Source organism: Anolis carolinensis, chromosome 2 (assembly GCF_035594765.1).
Source record: "Anolis carolinensis isolate JA03-04 chromosome 2, rAnoCar3.1.pri, whole genome shotgun sequence".
Taxonomy (NCBI): Eukaryota; Metazoa; Chordata; class Lepidosauria; order Squamata; family Dactyloidae; genus Anolis; species Anolis carolinensis.
The window spans coordinates 185,516,444-185,543,947 of NC_085842.1; the positions used below are offsets into that span (position 1 = coordinate 185,516,444).

At 41.3% G+C, this 27,504-nt stretch overlaps 1 protein-coding gene across 2 annotated transcripts; it reads left to right on the plus strand.

Annotated features, from left to right (window-relative positions):
* The first annotated feature begins 5,430 nt into the window (after positions 1 to 5,430).
* On the plus strand, positions 5,431 to 24,785 carry naa50 (N-alpha-acetyltransferase 50, NatE catalytic subunit). 2 transcript variants are annotated; one of them, XM_008120477.3, is made up of 5 exons: positions 5,431 to 5,621; positions 13,922 to 14,055; positions 16,530 to 16,649; positions 22,250 to 22,316; positions 23,344 to 24,785. In XM_008120477.3, exons 1-5 carry the CDS (start codon positions 5,614 to 5,616, stop codon positions 23,522 to 23,524), a joined length of 510 nt encoding a protein of 169 aa, XP_008118684.1. In that variant the 5' UTR covers positions 5,431 to 5,613; the 3' UTR covers positions 23,525 to 24,785. The 2 variants fall into 2 exon arrangements, with proteins under 2 accessions (XP_008118684.1, XP_003227342.1); XM_003227294.4 differs by having other exon boundaries at positions 5,433 to 5,621; positions 13,919 to 14,055.
* The last annotated feature ends 2,719 nt before the right edge of the window (positions 24,786 to 27,504 follow it).

Genomic DNA, 27,504 nt, shown 5'->3' on the forward strand with positions numbered 1-27,504 from the left:
GTTTTCCCCATTTTCAGGAGTCATGTTACTTTTGCTTGAGCGCTGTAGTCTGCCATTTCCCTGCAGTGTGACTGATTCCCTGCAGTATGAGCAAAAGAAGCAAAGACCACGAGCATTGAAGTGATGATTCTCCGCCATCAACTTTACTGGATTGGCCACATCTGATCATCGCCTCCCAAAGCAGTTACTATACTCTCAACTCAAGAATGGAAAATTCTTGGGGGACAGCAAAAGAGATTTAAATATGAGTTTATAACTAACCTTAAAAACTGTGGCATAGACACAAAGAACTGGGAAGCCCTGGCCCTCATGTGCTCAAACTGGAGGCCAGTTACCATCAGTGCTGCAGAATTCGAAGAGGCACAAATGAAGGGTGGAAGGGAGAAACGTCTCAAGAGAAAGGCGTGTCAATCCAACCCTTGTCGAGACCGCCTTCCATTTGGAAATTGATGTCCTCACTGCAGAAGAACATGCAGATCAGGGAAGTCATGCTACCCCTCTATTCAGCCTTGGTCAGACCACACCTGGAATACTGTGTCCAATTCTGGGCGCCGCAGTTGAAGGGAGATGTAGACAAGCTGGAATGTGTCCAGAGGAGGGCAACTAAAATGATCAAGGGTCTGGAGAACAAGCCCTATGAGGAGCGGCTTAAAGAGCTGGGCATGTTTAGCCTGCAGAAGAGAAGGCTGAGAGGAGACATGATAGCCATGTATAAATATGTGAGGGGAAGTCATAGGGAGGAGGGAGCAAGCTTTTTTTCTGCTGCCCTGGAGACTAGGACGCGGAACAATGGCTTCAAATTACAGGAAAGGAGATTCCACCTGAACATCAGGAAGAACTTCCTCACTGTGAGAGCTGTTTGGCAGTGGAACTCTATGCCCCGGACTGTGGTGGAGGCTCCTCCTTTGGAGGCTTTTAAGCAGAGACTGGATTGCCATCTGTCAGGGGTGCTTTGAATGCGATTTCCTGCTTCTTGGCAGGGAGTTGGACTGGATGGCCCATGAGGTCTCTTCCAACTCTATTATTCTGATTCTATGATTAAGAATTGGTCTCTACAGTAGTCACCTAAGGACTTACCACCAAGACCCTATACTTGGAAGGCAATAATACTCAGACACGAGTAGCTGTCAATGATGATGATGGTCATTATGACTAATTAGCCATCATGAAAACCCCAATCTCTGTCTCCGGTGACTGGAAGTCAAAAGGGTCTCTTTGACCACCTTCAGGGCCAAATCTAGCAGCATAAAAGGAAGCCTTGCTCTGTTGATGAAGTTTGATTTTTTTGGAGGTTAAGTCTACAAATGTTAATCATCTGGGAAAGAAAACACCTAGCATAAACCTTGGTTCTGTAGAGAAGCACTCTTCTCTTTCTAAAAACAGGCATCCTAAAATACACTATGTAACAAGTTTGAAAAAAAAAGTTCTGTTCCTGGTTTGAAAATGTTATTTCCTGTTTACATGTGGGTACAGTAGAGTCTCACTTATCCAACATAAACAGGCCGGCAGAACGTTGGATAAGTGAATATGTTGGATAATAAGGAGAGATTAAGGAAAAGCCTATTAAACATTAAATTAGGTTATGATTTTACAAATTAAGCACCAAAACATCATGTTATACAATAAATTTGACAGAAAAAGTAGTTCATTACACATTAATGCTATGTAGTAATTACTGTATTTACGAATTTAGCACCAAAATATCATGATGTATTGAAAACATTGACTACAAAAATGTGTTGGATAATCCAGAATGTTGGATAAGCGAGTGTTGGATAAGTGAGACTCTACTGTACTTACTTTGAAAGAGTTGTTATATTCTTGAAACTTCGTTTTTGTGGCTGCCACAAACCAGGTTGAATTGGTTGAGGCTCAATGAGATATTTGTTCAAAAACTATAGCAAAATGTGCTGCAGGATGTCTCACAAAAGCTATAAGTTTTTGCAGTTTCATAAACTTTCTCCTCGTTTTTATGTGTAGAACCAATTAGGAAATGACATTTATAACCCAGAAACAAAAACTGTGTTCATCATCGGCAATCACTCATGTCCAAGTAGGATGGCCTTCCAAGTGTAGTGTCTTGGTGGGTCCATAGGTGACTGTAGAGACTACTCTTGACCTGTATGTTCTTCCACAGTGAGGACATCAATTTCCACTCAGGGTTAGCTTGATGCTCTTTCCTCTTGACACATTTCTCCCTTTCATCCTCCATTTGTGCCTCTTCGTATTCCACAGCACTGTTGGTAACAGCTGACCTCCATTTATTATTATTATTATTAAACTTTATTTGTACCCCGCTAGCATCTCCCGAAGGACTCGATGCGGCTTACAAAGGCCAAGGCCTTAACACACAGTATAACAATACAAAACAAAAGGCAAATTAAAAACAATTAAAACAGTATAAACAACAAGCAATAAACAATACGCTAAAACACAATAAAACTGGGCCGGGCCAGAGTAATGGGTACAAGATTAAAAGTGCTGATGTGACAGGTGATATATAAGGCTTATAGGGCAAGTGCAGAGTGCGATATACGATCTTAGTTCTAATAAAGTGCTTATGGGACTTGGTATTGGAGATTTCCTATTAATCTGGGAAGGCACATTGGAACAGCCAGGTCTTCAAGTTCTTTCTGAAGACTGCCAATGTAGGGGCCTGTCTGAGATCCTTGAGGAGGGTGTGCCAGAGTCGGGGGGCCACCACAGAGAAGGCCCTGTCTAGTGTCCCCACCAACCGCGCTTGCGACGCAGGCGGGATCACGAGCAGGGCCTCTCCAGATGACCGAAGTGAACGCGTGGGTTCGTAGACGGAGATGCGGTCACGGAGGTAGGATGGTCCCAAACCGTTCAGGGCTTTGTAGGTAAGCACCTGCACCTTAAATTGGGCTCGGAAAATAAATGGCAGCCAGTGGAGCTCCTTGAACAGGAGGGTTGACCTCTCTCTGTAAGGGGCCCCAGTTAACATCCTGGTTGCCGCTCGTTGGACCAGTTGGAACTTCCGAGCCGTTTTCAAGGGCAGCCCCATGTAGAGCGCATTACAGTAGTCCAGTCTGGAGGTGACCAAGGCATGGACCACCCCGGCCAGATCAGCCTTCGCGAGGTACGGTCGCAGTTGGCGCACAAGTCTCAATTGTGCGAAGGCCCTCCCAGGCACCGCCAACGCCTGAGTGTAAGCGATGAATCCAAGAGGACTCCCAGACTGCGGACCTGTGGCTTTAGGGGCAGTGTAACCCCGTCCAGCACAGGTTGCCACCCTATACCCCGGTCAGGTTTACAATCGACCAGGAGGACCTCTGTCTTGTCGGGATTGATCTTCAGCTTGTTCCTCCTCATCCAGATAGACACAGCGGCCAGGCACTCGTCCAGCACCCGAGAGGCCTCCTTGGAATTAGGTGGAAAGGAGTAGTAGAGTTGTGCATCATCTGCATAGAGGTGACACCCAACTCCAAAACTCCGGATGACCTCTCCCAGTGGTTTCATGTAGATGTTAAAGAGCATGGGAGACAGAATAGAGCCTTGCGGGACCCCACAGCTCAAAGGCCAGGGGTCCGAGCAGGCGTCTCCCAGCTTCACCATCTGGGATCGACCCTCCAGGAAGGATCGGAGCCACGACAAAACCGTGCCCCCGAGACCCATCCCAGAGAGTCGTCCCAGAAGGATACCATGATCGATGGTGTCGAAAGCCGCTGAGATGTCCAAGAGAACCAACAGGGTCACACTCCCTCTGTCCAGCTCTCTACGGAGGTCATCCACCAAGGCGACCAAGGCTGTCTCGGTGCCGTGACCAGGCCTGAAACCAGACTGTGACTGATCTAGGTAGTTGATGTCATCTAGAAAGCCCTGGAGCTGGGAGGCAACCACCCGCTCCAGCACCTTACCCAAGAAAGGGAGGTTGGAGATTGGTCTGAAATTGTTCAGCACCGTGGAGTCAAGGGAAACCTTTTTAAGGAGTGGACGAACCACAACTTGTTTCAGGTAAGATGGAAAAACCTCCTGCTCCAACGATGCACTAATGATCAACACAAACCAATCAACCAGCCCCTCCCTGGCCGATTTAATTAGCCAAGACGGGCAAGGGTCCAGAACCGACGTGGTTGCCCTCACAGCCCCAAGGACCTCCACCACGGTCTCAGGAAGAACAAGCCTAAAAGAATCCCACAAAATCAGACAAGCAGATTTAGAATGCTTGAGGGCCAGGGCTTTCCAGTTCTCGGTGCCTATGCCAGTTTTTAAGGTTAGCTTTAAACCAATATTTAAATCTCTTTTCCTGTCCACCAACATTCCATTTTCTGTTCTTCAGTTGAGAGTACAGTAACTGCTTTGGGAGACGTGGGCAGTCCAGCGGAGTTGATGACGGAGGATCATCGCTCCAATGCTGGTAATCTTTGCTTCACCCAGCACACTAATGTTTGTCCTCCTGCCTTCCCAAGAGATTTGCAGGTTTTTTTGGGAAGCAACACTGCTGGAATCGTTCCAGGAGTTGAGTGAGATGTCTGTAGACGGTCCATGTTTTGCAGGCATATAGCAGGGGTAGGAGAACAATCGCTTTCTTAAAAGAGTACTGGGTTCTTTAATAGTTTTCTTAACAGACACAAAAGAGATTTTCTCATGAAGAGGAAAAGCACAGGCATTTATTCCATACCAGCTGGGATAGCCAGAAGCAGAATTCCTGCTGCAAAACAATTCTGATAACTTACAGTTAATATCAAGCAATTATATTGGTCTGTATTTTTGTCGGTGTTAAAACTTAGTCCTCTTTAACTGTATTATCCTCTTTCTAACTCTTCCAAAATTGTGTTCAATTTCTTAGGAAAGATACCCCAAAAAAATTGTTAAATTAGAACTAAATTTGGGAATACCTTCCATACATTCCTAGGGTATAATACTTCACTATGGCTCAAGATTGTTCTTGTTATATCTGAGGCCCCACTGCCATATAATCCAGTTCTAAGCAGAAAATGTGGGATTTTATTCTGGGCCCTTCCACACAGCCATATAATCCAGAATATCAAGGCGAATAATCCAGAATATCAAGGCGGATAATCCACATTATCTGCTTTGAACTGGATTATCTGAAGCCCCTTCCACAAATCTGAATAAAACCCCTCATTATCTGCTTTGAACTGGCATATATGGCAGTCTGGACTCAGATATAACAGGAAAAATCATGAGCCACAGTTAAGTGTTATACCCTAGGAATGTATGGAAGGAATCCCCAAGTTTAGTTCTAATTTAACAAATTTCTTGGGTATCTCAGTTCAAAGCAGTACTGCGGACTATCCACCTTTGTATTCTGGGTTATACACGTAGCTATCTCGAAGGGCCCAAAAGGCGAAGGGCTCGGGCTCGATTGCGCATGACGAGAGGACCAGGCTCCGCCCCCTTTCTTTAAAAGCCTCCCTCGAGAAAGCGCGCGGGAACACGGCCGGAAGCGCGCGGCTGCTGTCGTCACGCCGACGTGAAAGGCAAAAGGTCGGCCAAAGAGGCGGGGCTGCGCGCGCGCTCGCTCGCTCCTCCGCGCGGTCCGTCGGAGCGGCCTGAGGCCCATGTGGATCGACGGCGGAAGTCGCTCAACCGCCAGCCCCGAGTCGAGGTCTCCGGCCCCCGGCAGCTATGAAGGGGTGAGTGCGGCGCCGGCCGCTCCAACCAGCACCCGACGCCCGTGCCTCGCGGAAACGCAGCGCGGAGCCACGAGTGGGAAGTGGGAGAGAAGGAAGGTGGGAGTGTGGGCCTCCGGGGCGCGGGGGGCCTACGCGCAGCGACACTCCCCCCCCCCCCCCGCCTTAAAAAAAAAAAAGTAACACGCGGGAGCGGTTTTCATAGAGGGCCCTTCCGTAAACCATATAACCCAGAATATCAAGGCAGAAAATCCTACAGTATCTGCTTAACTGGGTAATCTGAGTCCACACTCCCATATAATCCAGTCCAAAGGTGATAATGTGGGATTTTATACAGCTGTGTGGAAGGAGCCACGTTTCAATAGTCCGGCTAGTGTTTGCTGTGTAGCCTCGACAGCGAAAAGCGTGAGGCGGCGAAAGTTATTTTTTACCCCTTGCTAGTGCGGGATAGAGTTACGCTTTGAGAGCCTTTCCACACTGCCATATCCAGATTATCAAAGCAGATGATCCATAGTATCTTTTTTGAACTGGATGATATGAGACCACACTGCCATATAATACATATAATAATCTGAATTTATATGCCAGTGTAGAAGGGGCCTGAGGGCCCTTCCACACAGCCATATAACCCAAAATATCAAGGCAGGAAATCCCACAACTGGGATATATGGCACTGTGGACTCAGATTACCCAGTTCAAAGCAGATATTGTGGGTTATTCTGCCTTGATATTCTGGGTTATATATAGCTGTGTGGAAGGCCCCTCAGTTTCAGGTTGAGAGCCACTAGGCCAGCCGTCCCCCATCTGCTTCCCTTGCCATGTTTGGAATGAACTCTTTCCCTCATCTCCAGCCAGACTGGTAGAGATGCCCTCCAATATACCTCAAGATCAAGTTCTCTTAAAACTTCTTTTTTTTGGTAGTGTTCAGTTTTTTTGTTTTTTTGCTGATGCCACATTTTCAGAACCTTAACATTGAGCTAAGGGCATTTAAGGCCAGGACCCACAGTTTAAGAAACTGCTCTACAACAGTGGTTCCCAATCTGCGGTCCCCAGATGTTTTTGGCCTACAATTCCCAGAAATCCCAGCCAGTTTACCAGCTGTTAGATTCTGTGAGTTGAAGGCCAAAAACATCTGGAGACCTCAGGTTGAGAACCACTGCTATAGAAGGTGGCTGGCTAAGGGAAGTAATGCTGAAGCAGAACAGTTTGGGAGTAGCTTTGCTTGATTGGAAGGCTAAATACTGGCTTCAAAACGGTTGTAACACAATGTTTTCATATATAGAGGGAAAGAAGTCATGTGTGGTACATTATTATCGTGGTTATTCTCCCTATGGGGACTCAAGGTGGCTAACAGTCCCATACTAGACAAGTTTTAAAAGTGCAATACAAAAGTAAAGAACCCATTAAATAGTAGCAGTGTTGCAAAAACAGTATTAAAATATAATAAATACATTTAAAATGACATTTAAAACTCATACCAATAAAAATAGACCAATTCTCACAGAATTTTGGAAACATGAAAGTCACATATAAATCTGTCAACAGCTTGTATTATATATATTTAGTATGTTTAGTAGGCTAACTAAGAGTTAGGCTTACTCAGAGGTCTGAAGATACCGTGTATATACTGTGAAATTCAGTCCAACTGCAACTCAGACAGTATTGTAGATCTATTTTGGGAAAGCTCTAGTGCACTGCTTCTTAAACTGTGGGTTCTGAACCTAAATGGGGTCCCCTTAACTCAATGTTGAGGTCACAAAACATTTGGCAGGAGTAAAAGGTTTCTAAATACCACCTCTTTATGCAAATCAGCAACATGTTTACAGTTGACACTGCAGACAACGTTTTTGCTGTACTTCAAAGAAGCAAGCCTTGCAAATACTGAATTATTATCAGGAAATTCTTGATTCTTATACCTACAGTATAGTATTGCTTATCCAACATAAACGGGCCAACAGAACTTTGGATAAGTGAAAATGTTGGATAATAAGGAGGCATTAAATGTTAGATTGCATTATGATTTTATAAATGAAGCACCAAAACATGTTTTACAACAAATCGAGAGAAAAAGCAGTTCAATACACTGTAAAGTTATGTTGTAACTATATTTACGAATTTAGCACCAAAACATTGCAATGTATTGAAAGCATGGACTACAAAAACATAGACTACTAAAGGGCAGAGTGTGTTGGATAATACAGAATGTTGGATGAGCGAAGGTTGGATAAGCGAAACTCCACTGTATGATTTATATATATCTATATACCTGGGATCATATAAACATTATGAATGGGGTTATGAATAGAAAACATGTAAAGAAGCGCTACTTTAGAGTACAAATTGACTACACGCCTGTACATGTGATATAGAAATTGCTTCTGTAATAGTAAATTATTACTGTGTGTACCCTTGTATTGGATTTGTCAAGAGCTTTTTGTTGAGAAAATGGTGAGGAGGAGCATTCAAGTGTCTGTCTTTATTCTTGAATGATCAATCCATATTCCACTGCTATATCTCCCCTGTCTACCATTGTATGAGTCATCACAGACCTCCCATACCCTTCTAATTATAATTTATGTATAGCATATGGATTAGCAAAGATCAGTGTCCAAAAATGAACAAATGGTTTCCAAGTGTTAACTCAGAAAGTTTGGAAATACACAGTTTTAGTCTAAATTGAATTCAGGCCAATAACATTTGGATCTGGATTTGTTAGATCAGTTATTGTAACTCTGTCAGGTATGAAAGATGTTAGATTTTGCTGTTAAAGCTGAACTTGTGCAAGAGGACAAGAGATATTTAAGATTTACACAGGATTTATTCAGAGAGGATAAAACTGAACCATTTCTGTCTTCTGTATACATTCCAAATCAATTTCTATTGTTCGGTGTGATACTGGATCTTAGAGATCCAGCAGGATGAAACATACTTCCATGGACCTGAAGTGAAAATCCAGCAAACACAATCAAGAAATGGAGCAAACCTTTACCACTGAGAAAGATGTGGGTCTCCCGTTCGGAAGACTGCACCCCAATTACTCTTGCTCGTGCATTTTTTTTCTTTGTTCCCAAACATTCCAAATATCTTTTGGGGAACACATGAGCAGTTTTGTGGCCTAGCTGGTCCCTTAGAAAGCATATGAAGCATTTCTTTTCATTTTGTGGAATTTCATTTTGCTTTCAAGGGGGTCTAGAGGGCTCCAAACATTGTGACAGTACCTTCCCCACCCCCAGAAATAGCCTTTGTCATTTTAGAAATAAAATATTTGTTTAAAAAAAATCATGAAAAATATCTGTTTTGGTTCTCTTTAAATTGACCCCTCCGGGCACACTGTAGCCCACCTTTGCTCTACTAAACCAGATTTAGCAATTAAGCTTGACTTGGGAGTATATGTTGTTGATTCTTTGGAAATGAATTATCTGAATGATAAATGCACATCCTGAGACAGTAGTAACTGTTTTGCAACACAACTGGATAGCAATGTAATCCGTAATTATGCATTTTTGTTTAGTTCCATGTGATAAAGGCACTCAATGTTCATAATGCATCAGAGTAAAAGAATTAAAATGCATTGTATAGTTATTCAGTTGCTGTATATTGTCACTTGAAAGTTATCACATGATTTTTTTTGATAGAGAATGGAAGCAAGCCTCATTCATTAAGTGGAGTGTAACAGTTGCCATAAGACAGGGCTTGGATACAGAGTTGCAACACTTACTGATTGGCCACTTACAATTTAGACATTTTATAATGTACTAGCTTGGGGACCCGGCGATGCCTGAGTCATTTGAGAATGATATTATTTGTCTGTTAATGTTATGTTTTCTGTTTGGAGTGGGTGAACTACAATTCCCAGAATCGTGGCTGAATCCTCCCCAAACCCTGCCAGTATGATAGGTTGGCTATTTTGGGCGTGTGTACCAGGTGTGGTGCAGTACTCTGTGGATGGAGGTGAACTACTGCAACTTCCAGATTCCCAGGGCAATTGCCCCGAAATATCTCTCAGTATCCACAGCAGGCAATATTCAGTCTCTGTGCCAAGTTTGGTCTAGATTTGTCATTGGCTGGGTTCAGTGGTCTTTGGATGGAGGTGAACTACAACTCCCAAAATCAAGGCCCCTTCCCACAAATACCTGTAGTATGTTCAGTAGGTGATGAGGCTTCTCTGTGCGAAGTGTGGTCCTAGTGCATTGTCTGTGGGGGTCAGTGTTTATCTGGCTGCAGGTGAACTATAACTCCCTTTCCCCCAAACTTGTCCAATATGTTGTATTGGTTATGGGGGCTCTGTGTGCCAAGTGTGATGCTCATTCATTGCAGGTGAACTATAAATCCCAGTACCTACTACTCCTCAACTTCCAGTCCAGTTCCCCTCCAAACCCAGCAGTAATCAAATCTGGGCATGCAAATCTGCATGGCAAGTTTGGTCGAGAGCCATCATTATTTGGGTTCATAGCATTATGGGTGTAGGTGAACTACAACTCCTGTATATTCCCCAGTAGGAGTGACAGTGCGCTGACTTGATGCAGGGTGAATACAACTTCCACCATGTGGAGTCAATCCCTAAACTGGGTTGTTGTATGTCTTTCGGGCTGTGTGATCATGTTCCAGAAGTATTCTCTCCTGACGTTTTGCCCACATCTATGGCAGACATCCTCAGAGGTTGTGAGGATGCCTGCCATAGATGTGGGCGAAACGTCAGGAGATAATACTTCTGGAACATGGCCACACAGCCCGAAAGACATACAACAACCCTGTGATCCCGGCCATGAAAGCCTTCGACAACACAAATCCCTAAACTCCTCCAGTAAGTTTAGTTGCAGCTCAGTTCTGCTCTGTTTGTTATGCAGAGAGATTGGAAAGGAAAGGGCAGTGGGCGGGGCCATGCAAATTCCACAGCAATGGAGAACCCTGGGATGCCTGCCTGTGGTGGAGGGAAATGCAAAATCTAGGATGAAATGGTCCCCAAACGAAAGCATTCCTTGGGTGGTGGGCCGTAGTGTTTGGGAAGGACATTGGCAGGGGCTGGGCTGCATGTTCATGGCGCTCGCTGTAACCGCAATGTCCGTGGAAAAGAGTGACTTGCTAGATTCTTAACCCTGGGAAGTATAGCCTGTTTGTGGAGGCCGGAGGCTGTCTGTATGGAGCAGACATCCGTGCCACATACACACATACGGGTTTTCGCTTTTATTATGGATTTAGATTTAGATAGATTAGATTAGGTTTAGATAAATAGATTTAGATTAGATTAGATTAGATAAAAGCACATATGAAGTTTACCAGGAGCTAAAAGTATTTTAGTTCATTTGTCCTGAAGATGCTAAAAGCTAATGATGTTACATTATTATTTTAGGGGGCCTGAGGTACTATACACATGTCCTTTGTAGGAATTCTTTTTTTTGTGTGTGTGTCAGGAGCAACTTGAGAACTGCAAGTCGCTTCTGGCATGAGAGAATTGGACGCCTGCAAGGATGTTGCCCAGGAGATGCCCGGATGTTTGATGTTTTATCATCCTTATGGGAGACTTCTTTCATGTCCTCACATGGGGAACTGGAGCTGACAGAGGGAGCTCACCCGCTCTTCCTGGATTTGAACTGGAATAATCACCTGGAAATATAACTACAAATTTGATTTTTAGGATTAATTTAAAGCAACAACTGTTCCATTAACAATGTGATGTTAAGAGAATTTGAACTAAAATTGCTTATTAATATAATTATGATTTCTATTTTGGTGGCCAAATTTACAGATCTATGCTTCTTTAACATGAAATGGTAGCTGGTGAGGTAGGCTGTTAAGGTTTCCCTCTTTGTTGTGGTGCTCAGCGTGCCTATTAAAGAATTCTGGAAAGAGCTGCTATTTTTTTTTATCTGCAGGGACAGATAACTACAATGAGTTCAGTTAAAGCAAAATCCTATTGTTACTCAGCACAAGCATTTATTGCATTGTTTACTGTGTATACACACTCCCGCAACCTGTCACTACCGGCAGTCCCCGGGTTGTAAACATCCGACTTGCAAACAACTCATAGTTACAAACAGGAGTGAGATAATAGGAAGTGAGAGAAGTCTCCCTCGGAAAAGTACTAAAGAAAAGTAATAATGTCAATGAGAATTAGATGAATAAAGAAATCTAGAGTTTGACATTGTTATTATAACTCAGGAAGGAACTGAATCAAACTATATGAAATAAACATGTCCTTCAGATTATTAAAAAAAAAAACAGCCCATGAAAATCTTACGAATTACAAAATAGTTTGACCAAGGAATGAAATGACACCAAAGAAAGATACAGTGATATCAACTAAACTGGAATGAAGGAAACAAACAGATCTCCACAAATAATTTGAGTCACTAATATTTTAAAGCATTAGTATAGATTTGGACCAGGGGAGTGGACACAAATCAGACCAAGAAAAGCAAAATACTACAGGAAAACACAGGAGAGAAGATGTTCAAATATTTGAGCTTCAATCAAAAATTAGGCCTGCCATGTCATTTTATGTGACCCCGCAAGGCTTTCAGTGCCAGTGCAATATAGTTACATTTATACAGTCCTTCAAGGCTACCATAAGGCTGATATGGCCCTTGATGAAAATGAGTTTGACACCCCTGATAGAGAAAGCCTACACCAAATATATGAGAGCTCATCTAGATGGAGAAACATGTTAATTTTCAATGGACAATTTCCTATGTTCGTGTACAAAAATATTGAGAATGGAGTGAGATAAGCAAACTACAAATTTTGGCAGAATTTAAAAAATGCATATAGAGTACAGTATTAGTGAATAAAAACCTCAAGGATGGTGGGGGAAAGACAGTTATATAGATGAAAACAGAATGTCTGCTTTGAACTGGGTTGTCTTGAGTCCACACTGCCATATATTCCAGTTCAAAGCAGATAATGTGAGATTTTATTCAGCTGTGTGGAAGGGGCCCCAGGCATAGCACAGAGATGCAATCTTTCAGCTAAATAACTTATAGTTAATATCTAGCAATGATAATGGTCTGTATTTTTGTTGATGTTAGTTCTCTTTAGCTGTATTAGCCTCTTTCTAACTTTTCCAAAATCATGTTCATAGTTTCTTAGGAAAGATACCCAATAAATTTGTTAAATTAGAACTAAACTTGGGAATACCTTTCATACATTCCTAGGGTATAATACTTCACTATGGCTCATAATTATTCCTGTTATTTTGAGGACACGTTTTGTAGCTTTAAAATGATAAATCATATTCCAAGATCTAAAAGGTCTGGCATGGTTTGCTAATCAGATGCAGACTATACATTCCGTTTATGCCTATCTCATCTGCCTTATCCTTGAAGTCTCGTATACATGTCACAAGATTGTGAAGGTGGTGTCTTGTTCCATCTAGTTTCTCAAAAGATTGTATGCAGCACTTCTTTCTATTGCCTCTTCAACAGTTCCTGTGGATGCATTATGGAAAGAGTGCTTGTACTTGTTGTAATCTTCTCTCAAACCTCAGAGGTTCCACACATGTCAGCAAATGGGGAAGCAAGCTGGACTTCATTTCGCCTTTCGCTATGGGAAAGGGAGATGACCAATACCTGACCTCTCTAATTCAGAAATCCTGGTAATGATGTACTGGGAAAGTGGTGTTTGGTTCCTATTGTTTGTATATACAGTAGAGTTTCAGTTGTCTGACCTCTGCTTATCCGACACTCGGTATTATCTGATGCGACAGCCACGTCTCATCCCTCCCGGCAAGCACCCAGCGCTTGGAGAGGCTCGCTGCGCATTGCTGCCTAGAGAAACAGCTGATTCTCAGCAACACGCAGCGGGCCTCTCCAAGCGCTGGGTGCTTGCCTGGAGGGATGAGACACGGCCGGTGCAAACTTTTCCCTCCCGGCAAGCACACAGCACTTGGAGAGGCCCGCTGCGCATTGTTGCCTAGAGAAACAGCTGTTTCTCAGCAACACACAGCTTTTCCTTAAACCCTCATTATCCAACATTTTCGCTTATCCAACATTCTGCCAGCCCATTTATGTTGGATAAGCGATACTCTACTGTAATCAATTACTAAGCTTTTGGGGTATAAGCAAATTATACCTCTTACTAGCAGTGTAGCTTTAAAAGGCTCATCCATTTTGCTGGAGCTTACTATAGTCTGTTTAAATTTAAGCCATCTCAGTCCTGTTCCCAAAAATAGATGTAGGTTGATTTTGTGCAGAACTGGACAATTGCCAAGGATTTTGTATGTGTCAAAGTGGTCAATATGATCTACTGCAATGTACTAAAAATGAAATTCCCAGAGGAATTGAGCATGTTTTCATTTGTTTCAGTAGCCGGATCGAACTGGGTGATGTGACGCCACACAACATTAAACAACTGAAGAGGTTGAATCAAGTCATCTTTCCTGTCAGCTACAACGACAAATTCTACAAGGATGTATTAGAGGTTGGCGAGCTCGCCAAATTGGGTATAAGATTTTTTATCTTTGGTTGGTTGGTGCACAGAATGGTTATTTCCTACTACTAGATCTAATACAATTGTTAATACTATATTTGAACCTAGGTTTTCTTGTGTGTATGTTTATACACTTTTAACGTGTGTATGTTGACCCGGTGGCGAAGTGCGTTAAAGCAGTGAGCTGGAGACCGAAAGGTCCCAGGTTCAAACCCCGGGAGCGGCGGGAGCGGCCGCTGTTAGCTCCATCTCTGGCCAACCTAGCAGTTCGAAAACATGCCAATGTGAGTAGATCAATAGGTACCGCTCCAGCGGGAAGGTAACGGCGCTCCATGCAGCCACATGACCTTGGAGGTGTCTACGGACAACGCTGGCTCTTCGGCTTAGAAATGGAGATGAGCACCACCCCCAGAGTCAGACATGACTGGACTTAATGTCAGGGGAAACCTTTACCTTTACCTATGTTGACCCCATGAATTTCATAGGGGTTTCTTAAACAAGGAATTATCAGAAGTGATTTTGCTAGTTTCTTCCTCTGAAATACACCCTAGAGCACCTGGTATTTGTTGTCAATTTCCAATCAAAGCTGACCTTTCTTATTAGTTTCCAAGTTCAAATCGGATCCTGTGCCTTTAGGATTAGTTCTTAATTATTCCAGTTGTGTGAAATCTTAACATAAAATCTTGATTGCATGATAGCACCATGTTTTATTTTGTGTAGACATCTTGAATACATGGTTTCTTTAATTTGAGTCCATTGATCATCTTGCTTTTTATTTGCCTGTGCTAGCAATCCCCATCCCCTTGTTCCAGCAATAAGCTTTTATTAGCTATCATCCTCCATATTTTCAAAGCTGCTCACCCTTCTGTAAATCACTGTAATGTCTTCTTTTGATATGACACATTTCCTAATGAATAGTCAGTCAGTTGTCTGTCCTCATAGTCTAGTATGGTTTCATTATTTTCTCTGTATTAAGAGAATGTTCTTTCACACACTCATCACATCTAATTTTAAATAAAGGTATTCCTCTTTATGTTATAGAATAACTTTTATAATGAATTATACTATACTGCTTTTTAAGTCCTCCAAATGCTTCTGGGATAATCTTGCTTTGCTCTCCATCTTCCAGAGCTGGAGAAAAGGCTTGCTTGGGGGCTGGCTCAGATTTTCCAAGTGCATTGGCTCTTCCATCAAAGCTATCACTCCCATCATATAGGATCATAGAATTACAGAGTTGGAAGAGACCTCACAGGCCATCCAGTCCAACCCCCTACCAAAAAGCAGGAAAAATATATTATTTAAGTGGACAAATCTAAGGGTTAGCTATCTAGGTGGTGGGTATAAAGTACCCCACGGCTAGCTTGAGAGTTTTGATCTCAGGGTTGTTGTATGTCTTTCGGGCTGTGTGGCCATGTTCCAGAAGTATTCTCTCCTGACGTTTCGCCCACATCTATGGCAGGCATCCTCAGAGGCTGTGAGGCATGGATAAACTGGGCAAGGAAGGAAAATATATATATATCTGTGGAGAGTCCAGGGTGTGACAAGAGTCCTTTGTCAGTTGGAAGCCAGCATTAATGTTTCAGTTAATCACCCTAATTAGCATTGGAAATGTTTTGTCCAATGCTAATTAGGGTGATTAACTGAAACATTAATGCTGGCTCCCAGTGACAAAGAACTCTTGCCACACCTTGGACTCTACACAGATATATATTCTTTCCTTTCCTTACTTAGTTTATCCATACCTCACAACCTCTGAGGATGCCTGCCATAGATGTGGGCGAAACGTCAGGAGAGAATACTTCTGGAACATGGCCACACAGCCCGAAAGACATACAACAACCCTGTGATCCCGACCATGAAAGCCTTCGACAACACAGTTTTGATCTCTTTCCTTCTATGTACTTAGTCCCATGAAATCTAATGTAGCTGTTTGGAGTGGGGTGAGAATCTCTTCCTCCCTAGCTCCAAACTGAAGCAGGTGATGACATTTTTTTCCATGTTGAAATTGGTGAGTAGTTATATAGACCACTGCTCATCAAGATGTTTTCCCCAGAAGTGCGATAAGATCGTGCACCCACTGAGATGGTGGATACTTGTCTTGATCTGCCATGTTATATGGGGATGATGTGACTTCCCAGTATAAAATACTCCTCTATCTGTAATGAAGGGGCTTCACGTGGTCTTTGTGACATGCTCATTTTCTATATGCAGGGCTGTTTGTCTTTACACAAGGAATTGTTTCGTTATGTGAGCTTCTTCCTGAATTACCTAAAGTTTCTGCTTCATTAAGGTTGATAATGTTTGGCCTGCATACCTGTAGCCAAACGGGTTCACTTTTATTGGTGTATATTTAATATGGAAGTGTATTGTATTATTTTATTCAGACAGTGTTCTTAAATTGTTCTAATCCCTAATTGTATGGGAAATATGGAATCAAAATAAATGTTTTCTTTTTCTTGTCCCTCTTCCTATCCTTATTTTTGGCAGCCTATTTCAATGATATTGCAGTGGGTGCAGTTTGCTGTAGAGTAGATCATTCTCAGAATCAGAAAAGACTGTACATCATGACACTTGGATGTCTGGCCCCTTATCGAAGATTGGGAATAGGTAAGGCTGTCCTGCAAATTATCAAGTGGGTCTTGTGTGAGTGGTGCATGACTCTTAGGCTTACTGGGCGAAAATGTTAGTAGTTTGTCAGAAATAAATATGAAATGCTGGTGTGTTGATAAACTTTGATGGTTATCCCCTCTGCCATACATCAATAAAAAGTTTTGAAATGGGAAAGGGAGCAGATTTCACTATTTTACTTCCTCTCAATTTTTTTAAATTTAATATTCACTAGAAATCACTTTTTTCTGAAAGTATGTCTTTGTTGGCATTAACATTCTGATTGCAGAAAATGAATTATTTTAGTAACGGTTTTGAGACTGGGATCAGAACATGAATTCTTATACTCTGTCTGTATCCCTATGTAGAATAATCAACATTATGAGTTGTCTATTAAAATGTCAAAGACTGGGATGGGTCTTTCAGTCTTTAATTATATGAAAGCAGTTGGTCTTTTAAATGGAAGTCAGCTTCCTTGAAGCTATGATGGCCTTTGTAGCAATATATGTAATATACCAAGAAACCATAATCTTTGCTCATTCTTTTGCCAACTGATTGGAATGTGTGTATATATCCAGTTTGTTTGTGCTTCTTTCCATTCTTCCCTTGAAAATTAAGCAAAGTCACAGTTTGCATATATCCTGTACCAATCTGATAATATGCTTATAGCCTGTAACTTCTTATTTCTTCTTCATGGTCTTTGTGACTCACAGAAATTGGTTGTCCACACCTGCATAGTACATCTTTTAGAACCTTTTAGGGCAGTCCTGTACAACCTGTGGACCACCAGGAGTTTGGGACTCCAACTCCCAGAAGATCTAGCCATCTGTTCAATGGTCATGAATTCTGAGAGCTGAAGTCCAAAACACCTGGAGGGCCGCAGGTTGTGCAAGCCTGTTCTAGGGGGTTAGCTTTTTCATAGCAGCCCCACCCACATTTAACAGCACTATATAGCATATTCCTTGCCTAAACTCTGTTCCTTTTAGTCCACCATTGCAGCAATTTTTTTCTGTAGTATTGATTTGGCTTGGATCTTGGATTTTGTCTGTTTTTACCTCTGGCTTGTCTCTTTGGTTCAATCTCAGCTCACTTGATGGTTCTGTGAGTAACGCAGATGGTTTAAGCCGTGCTTGCCTTCAGGACCTGCTGTCTCACTGGTCTCCTTTATAAAATGCATCACTTCTAATTCTAAAATCCTTGAAATGGGGGGATTTTCAAAGTGCCTTCTTTGCCTTGGAGAAGCTCATGTGGCTACCACCTGTGCTTGTTGTAGAGTTTTTATACTTCAGGTGGGATGCAATAAGGATTTGAAGCTCAAGGTCTTCTTACATGAACATACCCTGGGGCCATTGGTACCAGATCAGGGTACTTTGTCTTGCCTTTCTGAATCTACTGTTATGGATCCTTCCACTAAGAGTTCTTCATAGTCTATTTCTGCATTGAGCTTACCAACCTGTCTGGCAGTGAAGCATTCCCTGGAAGAATTGGCTTCTGTTCCATCTAAGGGTGAAGAAGACCATGCCTAGCTCAAATCCAAAATCCAGTCTTTTCCACTCCATATCGATGGCCATTCTCCCATAACATTGTGGACCAAAGTGTATTAAATGCCAGTCATCCCTAGTCATTCCCTAGAGGTGAGATAAAGTCTCTTATCTAGCTAAGCAGTGCAAGCCCAAGGAGAAATATCACTGTTTGGTGGTTCTCTACAAATTACCTCTTCTGAAGTGGTGTAAGATGTCACTTTTCTCTTAATAAACTTTATTTTTATATCCCGCCCCATCTCCCCGAAGGGACTCGGGGTGGCTCACAACAGGGACAAGGCCGAAGCAACAACACAACATATTTGACAAAAACTTAAAACATTTCAACGATACACAAAATAAAATAATGGACAATACATTAAAATCCAAGCAGATAAAATCAGAGTAATTAAAAGCAAACCAGCGGGGACAGGTTTCATAAAGTGCTGTATCATGGAAATGAGTAACAGTGATAAAGTACCATACGCTTTTAAAACATAAAGAAGTATTCTAATGACAGCTCTACTGGGCCTATTCATTCAAACGCACTCTGGAACAACCATGTTTTCAATTCCCGGCGAAAAATGGGCAGGGAAGGAGCTAACCTGATGTCCTTAGGGAGAGAGTTCCAGAGCCGGGGGGCCACTGCCGAGAAGGCCGTCTCCCTCTTCCCCACCAGCCGCATTTGAGACAAAGGCGGGAGCGAGAGGAGCGCTTCCCCAGATGATCTTAGGGTTCGTGTTGGTTCGTAGGAGAGGAGGCGATCACGGAGATAGGCCGGTCCTGAACTGTTTAATGCTTTATAGGTAATAACCTGCACCTTGAATTGGGCCCGGAAACTCATCAGTAGCCAGCGGAGCTGTTTAAACAAAGGAGTTGACCGTTCTCTGTAACTAGCTCCTGTTATTAATCTTCTGACAGGTTTCAATAGATCCTTCAGTCCACACTGATTCTGGGCAAGAGGACTCTCCTAAACAAGCGAAACCTTCTGCCCATGGATCTTGACACTCCTTTAAATGTGTAGAAATAACGTTGGCTGTTCAACATTCCCAACAACAAACCCATCTAATGTATCAGGGGAAGAAATTTTTAAAATCATTCCCAGTTGTCTGAGTGTCTGCGACCTGTTCCATGGCCTGTGCAGTCAGTTCTTCTAGCTGTGTCTGTCTTAAAACTGCTTCCACCAATTTCATCTCTGAGGCAGTGACAATCCCAAAATGCCTGCATCCATCTCTTAAGATACTGACGATCCCAGCATGACTTAGTTTCGATCAACCTCTACATTGAATTTTTCGACAAGTTCCATGTCATGATCTCGAAGGTCTTATTGATCCCAATATGGTATTGTAGCAGGTGACATTATTTTTGTATAGGAGATTGTCATGTTTGCAGGTGTCCTGTTTTAAGGTCTGCTGCTTCCCTTCTCTATCAATGCAGCCATTCTCCGTCTGTTCATTGATATTACAGGAATTACAAATCTCCTTGTAGCCACTACTTTAGACATGAGGTCTGTCACAAACATTAACATTGACACAGGCATGTATGGTCCCATCAGGAGGTCCTTCTGGTCTAATTACCTTTCATCCGACCTCACAAGCTGATCCCTCAATGGTGATCCTCTCTTCCCATAAGAAGACATTCTTCAACTCAAGCTTGATGCTTCTTCGTTTCCATTTTATCCGTTTCTGCTCTGATTTCTGACTTAAATTCATCTGTGATACCAATCAAGCAATCCTCACCAACTTTGGAGATGGAGAAGAGTGGTCAGAAGTCACCCAAAAATGATGTATGAGCATTTGTTGATCAGATGATAAGAATGGCTAACTTCGAGGTTTTTTGAAGGTTTTCTAATTCCCCTTGGTGCAAAAGTTTTTGAATGGCTGTAAGAATCTCTATCCTCTGATTATGGCTTTGAATACTCAGTGCAGCTTGGAGCTGGCATTGTCGAACTCTGTACAAAACTCTTCCAACTAGTGGATTCCACTCAATCTCAGTTTACTTTTCTCAAAGACTTTGTTCCTGGTGGCAACTGTATCAGCTGGGAGAGTTGGAGTGCAGTGTGCTCCTAGAGTGAACCAGCCTAACCTGAGTTTTCATTAAAATAAGATTGTTTTAAGAACGGACACTGCTTTTTTTATTGAATTTGTTTCAACTTTCCTTATGGACCAGAATATTGTAGGCCCTGCTCTTATGTAAGATCTGACTTCTGAATGTGAGAAGAAACTGTGCTGACTCAAGGTTTGCAGGGCTCTTCCCTTCTATGTCAGTAGGACATCTGGTTTCGGCACTTCTCGGAGACCCTTTGTTTGCTATTCTTCAAAGAAGAAAGGACTGATTGTCTCTCTGCAGAGATTTTTGTAGTGGGTGGTTTTGGCTAACCATCTTGCCTATGAACTGGTTCGTAGCAATCCTCCAGATCATGTTAGAAGTCACTCCACACAGGCTGTGGCTGCAATATTGGCTGAGGAACCCATTGAAGACATTTGCAGAACTACTACAGTAGAGTCTCACTTATCCAACATAAACGGGCCGGCATAACGTTGGATAAGCGAATATGTTGGATAATAAGGAGGCATTAAGGAAAAGGCTATTAAACATCAAATTAGTTTATGATTTTACAAATTAAGCACCAAAACATCATATTATACAACAAATTTGACAGAAAAAGTAGTTCAATACGCAGTAATGCTATGTAGTAATTACTGTATTTATGAATTTAGCACCAAAATATCACGATATATTGAAAACATTGACTACAAAAATGCGTTGGATAATCCAGAATGTTGGATAAGCGAGTGTTGGATAAGTGAGACTCTACTGTATATGGTCTCAGCCTTTGACATTTATTACAGAATTGATGGAAGATCCCAAGCAGATACTGCCTTTAGGAAAGCTTTATTGTGTTCCTACATTACTTCGTGTTTCTATGGTGAATACACAGAGTGTTTCAAAATGATGGACCATATTTCTAAGCAGTATATTTCACGATGGCAACATGTTACAATTACACAAAGTTACAAACAATTTAATGAGTTATCAAATTATCAAGTTTTACTAACCATTTTAAGCTAGAAACAACTCTTAAAACAAAAACCCGTAAATTGAGAAAATCTTATTAGGCCTTATGTTGTGGGGTCATTATCTTGTGAATGAGGGCTAGGGCTGTTTATGTACTAATCATTTGAAATTCTGTGTCCCAGCCTTTCAACTGGCAAAAGGTTCATTCATGGGTGGTTCATGGTTCCAGAGATACAGCAATTTCCAGTTGGGTCCATCTTTTTGTAATAGCCTGTATAATGTTTTATACATGCCCCTCCTAATTCTTATATATAGTATCTTACTAGACTCTCATTTGTATGAGTCATGGAAACCATGAAGGAGAAGAAAAGGTTGCATAGCTGTAACTGGTTCTTCAAGTGGTCATCTGTCAACTCACCCCTCTTTTCCTTCCTTCGTCGTGTTCTGTCTATCCTTAGTTCTTGACTGTTGCATCAGCATTCATGGAATTTAAGTCTTAGGTGGGAAGGGCCCTATATAGTGGGGCTGGAGGTGAGCAGGGCCACCACCAAAAAATCTCAGTCACACTAAAAAGATTCTGAATGATGCACTGTGCAGGGGCAATGTTCCATTTGTGTGAGTTCACATATGACTTCTTGAGGAATCACCACTACAGGTAAGAAACCTGTTCATACTTGAGGCATTAATTTTAACCTCCATCAGTGAAGAGGTAGGTCGAAATCCATGAAAATTCATGCTGAAATAAACCAGTTTTAAATGTGCACCTAGTTTTTCCTCCTTTTCTCTTTTTATGCTATAAAATGAGGAACTGGAAGCATAGTGGCACTCATCAAATCCTGAAAAAACCTCTGAGAACAACCCTCACCACATTTCCTTTTGCAAAAAAAATCAACTTTTTTGACCCCAATTGTTCTCTAGGAGACAAAGGGTGGCATTTACACTGTGAGAGGTCATTTTCATTAGAAAGTCACTTTTTTACTTCAAAAAAGACTGATACGGTTCTTGTAAAATGACTACATTTGAAATAACTTCATTTATCCTCTTGTTCTGTTTTCTTTGCAGGAACTAAAATGTTGAATCATGTGTTAAACATCTGTGAAAAAGATGGCACCTTTGACAATATCTATCTGTAAGTAAACTTCTGTTACCATATTAAATATCATAGGCCTTGTAGAGCAGAGGATAGGCAAAGTACAGCTCTCTAGATCTGTTAGACTACAGCTTCCAGCATTCTTCACAATTAGCTGTGCTGCCTAGATCTAATGAGAACTGTCTTACAACATTGGAGGCCTATACTTTACCTAACCCATTGTACAGACATAAGCTCAGTTTAGTACCTTTTTAATTTGCCTTCGAGCTTGCATTATTATAGGAAATGTTCATGTCTCATGACATGCACCTAACTTATCAGAAATACTAAGGAAGTTTTACTTTCAAGTACCAGAGTGATATATTGACATCACTGTGAAGTGACCCTAAGTCTAAAGTTTAGGGCGGTGGTCAGCTAAATGACTTTGGAGGGCCCACATCCACACTGCGGGCATTGGTTTGAGGACCCCTGCTCTAGAGGCTTGAACACAAAGCAGTGGATTCAAATTGTAGAAAAATAATTCCAACTAAACATTAGAAAGAACTCCTGATGGTAAGAGCTGTTCGACAGTGGAATATGCTGCCTTGGAGTTGTGCCAAAGGCGCCTTCTCTGCAAGTTTTTAGGCAGAGGCTGGATGGCCATCTGTTGGGAATTGCTTTGATTATGTTTTCTGCATGGCAGGGGGTTCGCCTGGATGATTCTTGCGGTCTCTTCCAACTCTACAAGGAGCTGGCAGGCTTCTAGTTGAATGTAATGAGCCCAACAGCAAAGGGATAGTCTTCCCTTGTTGCTGGACTGGAAGGATTAAAATGTTTGACTAGATAGAGCCTGAGGAGAGATACCTAGGGAATGCTTCCAATTTTGCTTCCATCCTTTTTCTTTCAACCTTGGAGTTGAGGGGGACAGAAAGCAACATTCATTTTTTGGTAGCCTCCATCCACCTCTGGAGAATGAAAATGCATCCTGCAACATTTGTCCTGTGCCCTTATATACAGCCATTGGCATGTGGATTCAAGTTCTTTTGTTTAGAGAATGCTAATGTTCTTCATTTCTTTTCCATCTTAGACATGTCCAGATTAGCAATGAATCAGCAATTGACTTCTACAGAAAATTTGGGTTTGAGATCATTGAAACGAAGAAGAACTACTACAAGAGGATAGAACCAGCAGATGCTCATGTGTTGCAGAAAAATCTCAAAGTCTCTTGTCTTGGCCAGAACACAGATGTGCAAAAGTCTGACAACTGAACAAAACCGAATGAACGCTTTCTTGCACTTTCTTAGCACCAAATAAGGAAAGAGAGGCCTGATGTTTTTTGGTTTTTTCCATTATCCTAATATGTCCTTTATCCTCTCCAACAAATTAATATGTTCCCAAGGATTGTCAGATTGTGTGTTTTGCATTTGATAGCTGCTCTTTGCATTCTTTGGGATGGAAATAAAACAGTTCTAGCTGGGAGGGCCTTCTGTCAATTTTCCTAATGTCAGCTTTTTTCAGTGCATGTGATTTTCATGCATTTCCATTGAAGAGGAAAGTATAAGCAATACCTTGTGTCCAGACTCCTAATACCATACTACAACTTTTTTAAAATGGAGGCTGTTTCTCTCCTTTTCTGAACTTGATGTAGTGGCTTTTTGCCTTTACTTTTTTGGCCATGCATCCAACAGTCAAGCAGCTGATTCACAGCTTTTGAACTGCCATTTCTCCATTGAGACAGAGTAGCTGACAAGATTCATCTTTCTGATTTGTCAGCATTGTAATTTTCCCCCCCTTGGCTCATTGCTTCTTGACTGGTGTAAGAGAGGATTCAAAGTTGTTCAGCATCATCAACAAATTCTATTCATTATAGTTTTTCCACTGGCAGCAGAACACCCCTTGGCTCTGGCAACAGTGGAGTAAGGCAAGCGGTTAAGATTACTAAAGAACCTCAGTTTGTGTTTCTTTAAAATTGTGGGGCTGCGGGGAGGGAGGGGGGAGATTTGCCTTGGAAATGGCTCTGTTGGTTTGGACTGTTTGCTTGCTTGCTAAGTCTGTTCTTTGCTTATGAAAAAAGACGGTTAAAACTTCCTTTATCTACATTTTACAAGACTTTGCAATATATTCTGGGGGAATGTTATAGAATAACAGAATGAAGGGTTGGTGGGACATAGTAAAGGTTCAGCAAAGAACAGGCCTCCTAATGTAATGTAAGAACTGTAGCCTACTTTATTGAGCTCTTGCTTTGTGTTTTGTTATGCTTTCGTTGGCAATTTGATTTTGCGCTTTTAGCATTCATTTCAATGATACCAGCTTAACTTTACAATTCTTCTTTTAATCTGGGGTAATGTACATGGAGAGATTTGGGAGGAAACTGCCCCATCACCTGAATCAATATTAAACTGTAACTCTTTCCTGGTTTTGAACTTCAGCTGTATTTTGAGGTTTTCTGGTATGAACTTGCTATAAGATGATGAATTTCACTTTGATGTTGAACTGAGAACCAAGTGCATAAAAAACTGAAAAGGTTGAGTAATTCCCATTATTATTTAGTCTGCAGAAAAACCAGTAAACATTAGAACATCCAGCATTCTTTATGAAACTAACAGTATATGCTAAAAATGACCCAGAGACATAATTGTTCTTTATGTGCAGATTTTTCTTTGCACTTGTGTGCTAATTTTTCCCCCAATTAGAACAAACATTCATTTAGTTCTTCAGATGCCCTGTACTTGAAGAGGCTTTTTGCTGCTACTCTGGTCATAGTTCACAAATACATGTTTCATTTCCTGAGAATCTGTCTGTCCTTTACAAAGATGCTATAACATGGAAGTTCAAATGCCAGCACTACTTTCATTGATTGGTTAAAGGTACAACACTTTTTGCACAAGTCAAGTTATCATCTGTCCATAACTACATTTTGGTGTCAGAGGAAATATATGTCCTCTATTTTTGGAAGTAAATGATAGATACTTAGAATGGTTGTAGTTGATCTACAGATACAAGCAGTTTTCCTTTTAAAGTTCAAGGTAATACAAACATTTTGCTTCAGGTTTTTTAAATCAGTGCTGTGAATGTGTTTCTCAAATGTTTCTACTAGTGCTCATTGTTTAGTCAACTATAATTATGTTCTATATGAGGTGGACAAAAGATAGAAAATCAAATCTCCACTTTTCCTTACTTTCAGGTCATGCCAGTTACTGACTTCTATTTTCTCAAAAACCCAAGATTTTAATCCCTAGGTTCTTGAGTTGTGTTTCTCTGCTTGAGTTCATCAAACAGCAGCACTTTGGATGTTTCTTTTCCTCTTGGTTGCAAAGTTTGACCCATTTGGACAATGGGGATTGTCTGACATTGTTCTTCTAAATATTTCATGTGTCACTGTCAGAACCTTTTGTTCTGTTGCAGATCAGCATAGGACAACTATGATATATTATTTGGAAGGTTCCATTATTATTAGCAGCACTCCTTTTGGAGACGTTTGCGAAGAGGATGTGTTTGGTTTCATTTACATGGCCTGAGGCAGGAGCTCTCATCAGGCACCAGGTGCTCTGGGTTTATTTCCCAATAGACACAGAAAAGAAAGGCACCAGGTTAGGAACATCCTCATTTAGCAAGGAAAGGGTATTTTTATATACACAGAATGGATTTCAGATAATGATTTAATGTGTCCATTAAATATTACATGCTACAGCTAAAATAAATTCTAGTTATGTTTTCATTAACTCTCCCTGGTGCCCTGTGATATCTAATAAAGTTTAAGTCAAAAAAATCTTTCTCCAGTGACTGGGGTTAGTAGCTATGCACACAAATTCAATTTTAGTTTGAATTGAAGAACTCATTCATAGTCACTCTACATGTCTGGTCATTATTTGGATGAGAACTGTTTTTTCTTCTCTTACATAGCTAAAAAAATTCTTTCCTTGGTTTACAGTTCTCTTGGTTCATACAGTGTAACAGATAATTTGCCTGGAATAGCTGCATCAGAATTTTTAAGTGGCATGACTAATTAGCTATGACTAGGCAAAGGTGAAGAATTCAAGATAATACCTTGAGAAAAACATTTATGTGAAATATTTCTTAAAATTGCAAGGACAAATAGGTTGCTTGCAACTTTTGTATGACAGAAACATGTTTTTATTCAAAATCATAGAAATTTATGTTTTTAGAAGCAGTATGGGTTATCTTGCTCATGACTTGGATGTATTGTTTTTGCCTTACTCCTGCTTTTTTACATACCATTGTTCTCATTCTTTGGGATTGCCTCTCCCATGCAAAAGGAGCAAAACCAATTTGCTGTTGTACTGACTTCTAAAACCCTGACCCAGAGTTTGATGACCTTCTTCAGCAGTCATTAGAGCTTTCATTCTTTCTCCTTTTTTTCATTAATCTCCCCTAGGCCCCATCTACACTGACCATTTAATGCATTTGGAAGCTGGCTTCCAACTGTGGCGGCCAGACAACCAAACTCCCACAAAAGTGTGCAAAAGAAAACCTTTAATGCGCATAAATGCTGTGTAGTTTGTATAATCATCTGGACCTCAAATTAATTCCAGGATTTCCTTTGTAATCATCTGCACAGTGAAACCACTTTCTTTAATACAAGTTAAAAACTGATTTAAGTGATCAGTGTAGATATGCCTCTAGTCTTTTCTTTTGATCCTATGATTTAAGGGTCAAAGATACTGATATTATAGGGGAACATGTTTTCCTTTGGCCAGCAGACTCACTGTTAATGCTGTTACAGAATTGGGTAACTTAACTATTTATTTAAATTTGGTGGCACTTCAGAGTATGTCCAAAGTATATGCAAATGAATATGAGGCCTGCATGCAATTAATTCCATTTGCTTATAAACTGAAATTACAGTTTTTAAAATTTCATTAAATCGTATATAAGAATTAAGTTAATAAAAACAACATTTTTCTTTAATGTGACCTTTTATAGGGGAGAGCCAATATGGTGTAGCTGTTGGAGCATTGAACTAAAGAGACAGCGGGGTTTGAATCTGCACTCTGCCCACAGAACTGCACAATTTTTGTATTTTTTACTTTGGATTGGTATCAGCAATGCCACTATTCATACTGTGCTGAAGAAAGATGCTCTGGAATGTTTCTCCACTCCATTTACAAAATGACTATTTTAGTGTCCATGAAGCCCAAAATCGCAGTTTTCTAAAGCCCGTGGATACTGAGGGCCACCTGGTGGGTTCCGCTAATTGCTAATTTTCCAGAAATCAGGATCTCACCAG